We start from the raw sequence: 9,426 nt of genomic DNA on the forward strand, positions 1-9,426 counted from the left end.
GCTAAAATGAGGCATTTGTAAACTAAAATTTGCACACTACTCAAGTGTCATCAGGATTCAACTATTGATTCATTCTACTAAGATCCTGTATTCTCTGGGAAAGTTAAAAGTCTCCTGCCTGCAAGCAGACACCCCCATGTTGGAATTCTCTCAGTTTCCAGGGCTTATTTTAATCAGTGCATTAGCAGCATTGACCTGAGGTGGTTGAGCTGCTATTACTGCTTTTTAATAATGAGCTGGTAGCTTTGTTTCGTCATCATCTATTCAGTGTCATGTAAATTGTTTGATTTCCCCCTTCAGAGTATTGCAATGCATATTTGCATCAAAAGTAGCTTTGCTATTAAGAAAAAAGTAGTTTTGCTTTCTGGTTCAGGTATCTATACCTTATTGTTAAAGTGGACGTATACAAATTTTAAATCTACTTGTGTAGTGACACTACATTGGTGATGTACTTTCAGAGAGTGTAAGCTAGTTAAATAACTTATAATATCAGGACAAGTATAATAAAAATATTGCCTATTTTAAAGTTTATAGAGCATTGTTTTCTGATTAAAAAGACTCAGGTAAACTCATATTCTCTTATATAGTACATAGTAAACAAATTCACATGTAATTATAGCAACAAGTTTGCTGCAACTTTTAATTTTTTTCCTTTTCAATTCTGTATTATCACTGGTTCTTTTTTTTTTTTTCTTTTGCGGTACGCGGGCCCCTCACTGCTGTGGCCTCTCCTGTTGCGGAGCAGCAGGCTCCGGACGGGCAGGCCCAGCGGCCATGGCCCACAGCTGCAGCCGCTCCGCAGCATGTGGGATCTTCCCGGACCGGGGCACAAACCCGTGTCCCCTGCATCGGCAGGCGGACTCTCAACCACTGTGCCACCAGGGAAGCCCCATAATATGTGGTCTTTTGTGACTGGTTTTTCTTTTACTTAGCATGTTTTTAATGTTCATCTATGTTGTAGCCTATATCATGTGCTTCATTTCTTTTTATGGTCAAATAATATCCCATTGTATAAATATGTAACATCTTATGTATTCATTCATCAGTTGATAGACATTTGGGTTGTTTCCACTTTTTGGCTATTATGAACAATGTCACTATGAACATTTCAATACAAGTTTTTGTGTGAACATGTTTTCATTTCTCCTGGGTATATATCTAGGAATGGAATTGCTAGATCATATAGTAATTCTGTGTTCAACACTTTGAGGAACTGCCAAGCTGTTTGCTAAAGTCTGCACCATTTGCATTCTACTGGGGGCTATTTCTGGCAGATGGTTTTATGAGTTTGTTCTGGACACTTGAGTCCCCTGAGTACCACGAGAATGAGTGTGTTGGGATTCTGCTTGGATCCCACTATTTAACTATTGCTGTACAAACCCCTGGATCCCATGAGGCCCATTTGCTATGATTTTACCTATATGTAACCCCAGAGGTGTATTGTGACCAGTGAGTCCTCTCAGGCCTCATGTCCCTCCATCTGTTCATACATTTTGTTCACTGCCTTCTCCACATGAAGCTCTCCTAACCTCTAGCCCAGTAGTTTCAACTCTGGCTGCACATTAGCATCTCATGGGGAGCTTTCAAATGCACTGAAGCCGTGGCCCATGCCAAAGGTTCTGATTTAATTGGTCTGGGGTAAAGCCTGGGTATTAGGATTATTTGAAAATCTCCTCAGATGATTCTAACGTGCAGCCAGGATTGAGAACCATTGCTCCAGCTAGAGGAATCCTTTCTCCTTTGAACTCTATAGCAGTTTCTCTCTCTCTCTCTTTTTTTTGGCCATGTGGCGCCCTTGTAGGATCTTAGTTCCCCGACCAGGGGTCGAACCTAGGGCCCTGGCAGTGAGAGCACCAAGTCCTAACCACTGGACCACCAGGGAATTCCTGCAGTTTCTCTTTAATGGTGCTCAACAAAGCTTTAAAAACATGTTCTACATTTCATTGAAATTATTTACATATGTATTTTAGTTCTCCAGCTGTGCCACAAGCTCTTTGAGGACAGACATTGTATTTGATTCCTCAAGTCTCCCACAGGGTTACCCAAGGACATTTGTTTATCCCCTCACCTGGGCTCAATAAACATTCATTAAGCACACACCCGAAATCTATCCCTGAAAAAATGAACTAAAAATAGCAAGAACTGCATGACTTTGGGCAAGTTACATAACCTTTGAGCCTCTCGTAAAAGACTGGGTTACAGCAGTCTCCAGCTGGCATTATTGTGGAACAATGCACAGGACCCAGCCCGGCAGGAGGTTATCATGAGGTCTAACTTGGCCACCCTCCTAAACTTTCAGCCCCTCCGCACATTTCCCATTCTGCCTTCCCTGATTTGCGTTTTCTCCTTGGTACTTAGCACATACTCTATGTTTCTCTCACTTATCCTTTTTACTGTCAGTCTCCACCCACCGCCAAGGTAAGCTCCGTGTGGATAGAGATTTTTGCCAGTTTAGTTCACTGCTGTATCTTCACAATTCAGAACAGTGCCTAGCAGGTAGTAGATGCTCAATAAATATTTATTAAAACAATAAATAAATATTTCAGCCTATTTTTCAAGAGGTTTAGTCCCTGTCCTCTATTCCAGCAACATGAATTACTTTTTGGTAAATATTTGTAGCCTTTATTATAAAGCCTTCCTTTTCCAGTAAAAATGATATTTCTAACATAAACAGGTATATTCTGAATTCATTGTGTTTTGGAAATATACTGTCAGTTCTGAGAGAGTCGGCAGTAGTTCTGTTTAAGCCCTGGGAAGGCTGGAGCAGGGATCACGGGCACATTTCTGGGACTGTTGTATGTGAACTGGAGCAGGGGAACAGGGCCTGGGATGGTTAGTTGAAGCCAAGGAAACCTGAACACCAGGTATTCTTGCACCGTTAGAACACTACTCCTAGGAGTTCCAGAGGATGATGACTGTGGTGATGGAGGTGGCCAAGAAAAGCAGGTAGATGCGGAAGAGCAGGGTGTCCATCATGTGGCTGAAATGCACCCACAGGTCAGCTAGCAGGGCCCTTGTCCATCCTGAGGCACCATTCAGTTCTGCCTCTCTGGGTCCCAGCTCCTTCCCTCCCAATTCCCCTGGCTCCTGTCCTGTGGACAGGGCAGAGACTCAGCTGTGAAGTGGGAAGGAGACAGGATTAGAGAAATGGGAAGTTGGGCCCAGTGTGGAGAGTGTGGGCAGTGCAGACTTCTCTTACCAGACAGGTGGGTGGGTGTGAGGCCCAGGCCCACATCCTCCTTCCAGAGAGCAGCAGGGCAGCATTTCCTTGGGCTGGTGCAGTGTAGAAGCAGGGAACGGAGGCAGCGAGGCCTGGGTGGGGGCTGGGTGGTGGCCAGGTGCAGCAGGTAGGTGATGAAGATGGTCTTCAGCAGGCTGACCACCATCAGTGACAGACACAGGGCAAAGTAGACACCTGGGTGGCGGGAAGGAGCACATCTGAGTGAGTCAGGTCCAGAGGAACCACCAAGCCCCCCTTTTTTCTGTCTCACACACTGAGCCCTTTCTAAGATGACCACTGTCTCCCTCTGCTGCCTCAGCAGATCTAGCCAGTTCACCCGCTTACCCTGCCTCTTTATTTTTTCTTTTTTCATTTTTCAACAGTGGGGTGGGGGCCATACTGATGAGGGAGGTGCCACTGGCAGGGAGTAAGTCATTCAACGTCATGAGCAGGAAGACGTTGTAGCCCAGCAGGAGTGTCATCTTGAATGGGGCGCGGTTCTCGCTTTCTACTGGCAGGAAGAAGCTGAGGGCATCGATGGTGATCAGAAAGCTACTGGGCATCAGGGGACTTATGACGTAGAGGCTGGGCCTGTGCTTGATGGCCACCTGGTGGGGAGGAGAGAGCAGAGAACCAGGTGAAGCTAGAACTGAAGGGAAACCAAGAGATGATTCCAGACTCTTCCTTTCTTGATGTCCTCACTCCAGCAGGGGCTCTTTCTGGGACTGGATGAGGAGCAGCTTTCATATGACTAATAGGACTCCCCCATACCCACCAAAGAAAACCTAGGCCAGAGCTGGCAGGTTCAGAGAGGGGGACTTCTTTGGGGGACTTGGGAGAGAGGAACGCTATGAGGGTTATGGTGCCCAGGGTCTGGTCTTAGGGCAAGAGGTGAGAGGCTCTGAGATTTAGAAGTGTACGATGAGAAAGATATGGGGGTTGGACAGCCATGCCAGAATCTCTGGCCTTACATAGAACATGATCTGGTCAAAAAGGGTGAAGCCCACAGATATCTTCGGGGTGGCCTTGTTGATGCCCAGGAGCTCCCACTCCCCTTGTGTGTGGCCAATGTCACGCGAGGTGTCTGTTATGTCCCACACTTCCTTGTCCATGCCCAGCAACATGTTTTCCACTGCAGGGGAGACAGACACTCACTCAGCACACATCTGCTCAGCACCTACTCTGTGTGCGGCTCAGAGAGGTGATTCAACAACTGCTTTAGCTACCTCTTTCAGACAGTCCTGTAATGTGACTTCCTTGCTGCCCAATTGCCTTCTTTCAATTCTGGGCTTTCTCAGGAAGTCTTGTTCTCTCTTAAGTTCAACTTCCCCTACCCCACCATCCACACACCCCCAATTAGCAAATACTCCACTGTCCCTTTTTATGCATTAAAAAAAATGACTGTGGGCTTCCCTGGTGGCGCAGTGGTTGAGAGTCCGCCTGCCGATGCAGGGGACATGGGTTCGTGCCCTGGTCTGGGAAGATCCCACATGCCGTGGAGTGGCTGGGCCCGTGAGCCATGGCCGCTGAGCCTGCGCGTCCGGAGCCGGTGCTCCGCAACGCGAGAGGCCACAGTAGTGAGAAGCCCGCGTACCGCAAAAAATAAAAATTAAAATTAAAAAAATGACTTTGCTTCTGAGTGATTTTTGTTGCCCCACGGTTGATCTCAGTTTACCCCGTGCCAGAACCGCCACTGCAACTCACCTGTGTAGAGGAAAGAGCTAAAAGTGAGGGTGCAGTTCTTCTGGTCAAAAGAGAAGTAGATGTCCAGGCTACAGATGCTGGTCACCTGCATCGGTTTGTTGTACACAACGTGACCTTCATTAGTCACACAGGCGGAGAGGCCATCCAGAGTGTGATCCACATCGTTGCTAAGTGGTGGAAGGGGAGGGGGCACAAAAGCTCTGGGTTTCACATCAGTTTACGTTTTGCTCTTAAGGTAGGGCTTCCCAATGCTGCCACTCCGCCATCTTTTCTCCCTACTGCTTTCTCATTTCTAGTGGAGAAGTTGATGAGCTGTGATTGTGCTCCTCTCTGAAATAAGTTTTCAGTTGTCCCGTTGAATGGGTTTGCCCTGCAGTGCCCTCGCCTGCTCCTTGCAGAAGGGTCTTCCCCTGGCTTTTCCCAGCCCTGATACCCACGATTCCACGATGAAGATGTCTCGGAGCCACAGGTTCTCAGCTGTCACAGTGAGTTTATTGATATCACCACATTCTTCTGGGTCCCAGCTGATGAATGGGTGACTCCAGATCTAGGGCATAGGGCCCAGAGGGATGGTTATGGCTGAAACCTGGAGCTAGTTTATGTCAGCATCTCCTGCCCTTCCAGTCCCTTAAAAATATATACATATGTATGTATTTTTTTTCTAAATGTATGTACTATGGGCATATGATAAAATTTCAACAATTCCAGAAAGGTATAATATAAAGAATAATTTTTTCCCTCCTTAATTTAGTCCAACTCAGTTCATATCCCCAACTCAGGTCCATTATTAACAGTTTTTTATATATCATTCTAGAAAAATATATATTCCAGCATTCATCTTTATTTACAGATAGAATGATACTGTGCACATTCTTATGCATCTTGCTTTTTTGTTTTGTTTTGGTCTTTTTTTTCTGGCCACACTGCACGGCATGAGGGATCTTAGTTCCCTGACCAGGGATGGAACCTGTGCCCCCTTCAGTGGCAGTGCGGAGTCCTAACCACTGGACCACCAGAGAATTCCCTGCGGGTTTTTTTTTTTTTTTTTAAACCACATTTCCTTTTAAACTCTGATTCCTCTTCTCTTTCTGGTGATAATGTCCCTCTTCTCTAGCTAACAAAGTCTTACTGGCCTTTCACTTCCTGCTCAAGGGAAATCTTAAGCTGGGTGCTGGATACATTTGGACCTTGAAGCTTACTTAGGGGCTTCCAACTGTGCTGCCCTCCATCTTTCTGTTTTTTCCATCTGAATTTCAAAGTTGATTGGCAGCCCAGAAAGCTATTTGTCACCAGCACTGGCCCCATTCTGGTTGGCTTTGAGTATTTCCTTGGGCACTGTCAATTTCAACAATTGTGATTTTTGCAAACAAAGCCAGAAAATCAGGCAAGGAGAAAAAGAGAAGAAGAAAGCTGAGCTTACATACCAACTTTAACCACAGAACTGACATCAGCTGAAGTTGTGCATCCTGACCAAAAGATCCCCATCCAGGATCATTAATGACATGAAATCAGGTCCTAGTCTACCTCCTTCCTTTGTTTCCTAAGTGGTCCCATGTGACAGTTCAGCTTTTCAATTACAAGTCTCAAAAGAAAGTAGTTCAGAAAAATGCAGGTTGCATGGAAAATATAGGGGAAAAAACAGCATGGGGGCCCATTGGGAATGTTTTCTTAGTATAATTTTCCTACAAGGGCAGGACTCAAGGACAAACGTTACCTGCAGAAATGTCACAGCTGCGTTCCCCTTCATGTCTCTCCACCCCATAGGATGAACATTTAACTTGTACAGAATTCATTCAGGGGACTCTTTGCTCACTACTGGACAGGTGCAGTGTTGGATTGACAGGGTAAAGAGTTCTTGTTTCCTATTAGCAGGCTATGGAAAGAATGTTATCAGTCAAAACTCACCACTTTAAGGATGGCAGACAGGGTGAAGGAGATGCTGATATGAGTGGGGATGCTGTAGTTGATTACTGGGTGGAAGGTCCTTCTGGTTAAATATAGCCTGGAAGACAGCAGGGTCTATGCTGCGCTGGTCAAAGACTGAACAATTGATGCTGAAAGTGTTTGTCCCTCCTGTAGAGAGTAGAGACCCTGTGAGATGGGAATAGGGCTTTTCTGTTTCCTAAGTGAGAGGAGTGCCAGGGCTGGGACCCTAGAGCCTCTCTGCAGAGAAAGAAAATGTGGACATGGGGTGGGCATGTGAACCCCTCCTTCTTAGGCCAAGATTCCCGAATGCCAAGTTCTTCCTGCCAGGGCTGTGGGGGGGGGCTGGTCTGGTCTGGTAGGCAAATGATGGAAGTTGACATGGTGAGCTGAGTCAGGGCTCAGCCCTTTCTTCCTGTGGTTTTGTTCCCATATAAATCCTACCCAAATCTGTATGCAGACTGCCTCTCTGGGGAGGCCTATTCCTTCCATAGTCATAACTCTAAAGTTTTGGCCTTTGTCTGACCATACTTTTTTCTCTCTAGCTCTATTGTGATTCTTCCTCAGAGACACTGAACAAAACTCCCCTAAAATTTTGTTTCTCAGTGGTCCCTTCCCACTTTCATGTTTTCTCATTTCCTGAAAGGAAAAGTTTGGAGAGAAGTAAACATGAGTGTGACGTAAAACATGTGGGAACTTAAGGAACGTTGTATTCAATGTAAATTTATTGACTGCCTACACTGTTCTGTGCTCTATGCCCTTCTCAAACCCAATGACTTCCTCTAAGATCTGTGGGAGCCATTTTCATCATCACCATCTTGAAAAGGTCTCATTGATCATCTACCATGTGACTGGTGGAGCTATGTGACGAAACGTAAAAGCCCTTCTGCCCACCTCACCCACACGCCAACCATAGGTGACTCCGGTTATTCCTGTAGCTGAGCCCAGCAAGTTCTTTCCCATGCCTCTTCTACTGTCTCCCCATACCAGTTAACTCATAAGGTACATCTCCAGACTAAGGAGAAGCATATCTGGGGGGAAGCAAACATTGTCCTTTCCCCTCCACATTACCTCCTCTACAAGATCTTCCCAAGTGAGGTGGGAAAGGAGTTATATTATTATTAACAGGACCCAAACGGCCCTGTTCATAGTTACTAATCTTGGTATAAAGGAAGAGTTGAACATTATAAAGGGGTGGAATCAGAAAGGTGGTAAAATGGAAGGACAGACAATTTGGTAGATGTCTATGCAGGCAAATGAGACGGGTGCTATGCGTACTGATCAGTGAAATGGGCGTTTCATCTGTTTCCCAAAGGAAACCAAAATATAGATACTACAGAGAAAAGCAATGTATAACCCAGTTATTTTAGATGCTTTCTAGTTCTGGGGAATGAGGGGGTTTCTGGAATTTTCCCAGAACAGTATTCCCCTCTTTCCCTATTCTTGCCCCATCTTACCTTGAAGCAGAAGGCTGACAGGGAGGCAGAGGAGGAATTCCCCTGTCGTGGGTCACCCCCCTTCCATCCTCCTCTTCTGGACTCTTCTCTGGGGACTCACCAGGAACCCCCAAACTCTGGAGCTTAAAGGAGCCCAGACCACACCTTGGTTCCTGGTTTTGAATACTGCTCATGACAGGTAACCACTCCCTGGTGAGAGGCTGTGGCCAGAGAGATCACAGCAGAGTGTCCTGCTTTGCCCCTGTCCAGGTATGCCTTCTGGGCTCCAGGCAGGGAGGAAGTTAGGCCAAGACTAGGGGAGAAGTGCCTGTTTAGCCGCCTTGTCTAGATAAGTGGTTTAAATTTGAGTAACAAGGACCTTTCAGGAAAACTGGGGGACTTGGGAGATGGGGCAGGTGAGGCCATTGATAAAGGTCGCCTCAGGTCCTTCTGGAACTAACTGTGCCTCAGAGAAAGTGCAGGACCACCAGGAGGGGATGGGTATGCTCTCTTGTGGCCGGGACACTTGCTGATTTCACAAGGCAAGAACATGTAATTATCTTGTTGCAGACCTAGTCCAACTGTGGACATTAGGGATTACTGTCAATACTTAGTTAAGAAGCTTCTTGAGAGGTTAAGCTCCTTTTTTTAAAATTAATTTATTTTATTTAATTTATTTTGGCTGCATTGGGTCTTCATTGCTGTGCGTGGGCTTTCTCTAGTTGCGGTGAGCAGGGGCTACTCTTTGTTGCGGTGTGCGGGCCTCTCATCGCGGTGGCTTCTCTTGTTGCGGAGCACAGGCTCTAGGTGCATGGGATTCAGTAGTTGTGGCACGCGGGCTCAGTAGTTGTGGCTCATAGGCTGTAGAGCGCAGGCTCAGTAGCTGTGGCACACGGGCTTAGTTGCTTCGCGGCATGTGGGATCTTCCAGGACCAGGGCTCGAACCCGTGTCCCCTGCATTGGCAGGCGGATTCTTAACCACTGCACCACCAGGGAAGCCCTAAGCTCCTTTTCTGAGACATAAACCTCTCAGAACTCTGTCCCCGCAGCTAGCACCACAGTACAGAATTGCGTCATCCCTTGTATGTACTGTTGGAATAGTTTCTTCATAAGGTTTCCTCTATCTAGTTTCCCCCAACCTAA

The 9,426-nt window shown here is 46.4% G+C and overlaps 1 protein-coding gene across 1 annotated transcript; it reads right to left on the reverse strand.

Annotated features, from left to right (window-relative positions):
- Positions 1-2,866: 2,866 nt before the first annotated feature.
- Positions 2,867-8,371, reverse strand: LOC111173418 (5-hydroxytryptamine receptor 3C-like). The gene is given in 10 exon segments (XM_022570986.2): positions 2,867-3,092; positions 3,200-3,415; positions 3,621-3,828; positions 4,192-4,352; positions 4,925-5,091; positions 5,362-5,471; positions 6,349-6,390; positions 6,830-6,913; positions 6,915-6,997; positions 8,305-8,371. Coding segments are annotated over 10 exon segments (1,338 nt in total). The 3' UTR covers positions 2,867-2,892.
- Between the last annotated feature and the right edge of the window lie 1,055 nt (positions 8,372-9,426).

The sequence above is a fragment of the Delphinapterus leucas genome, chromosome 4 (assembly GCF_059928025.1).
Source record: "Delphinapterus leucas isolate spDelLeu-1000000601 "Yukka" chromosome 4, BTC_Dleu_Yukka2, whole genome shotgun sequence".
In the NCBI taxonomy this organism is placed as follows: Eukaryota; Metazoa; Chordata; class Mammalia; order Artiodactyla; family Monodontidae; genus Delphinapterus; species Delphinapterus leucas.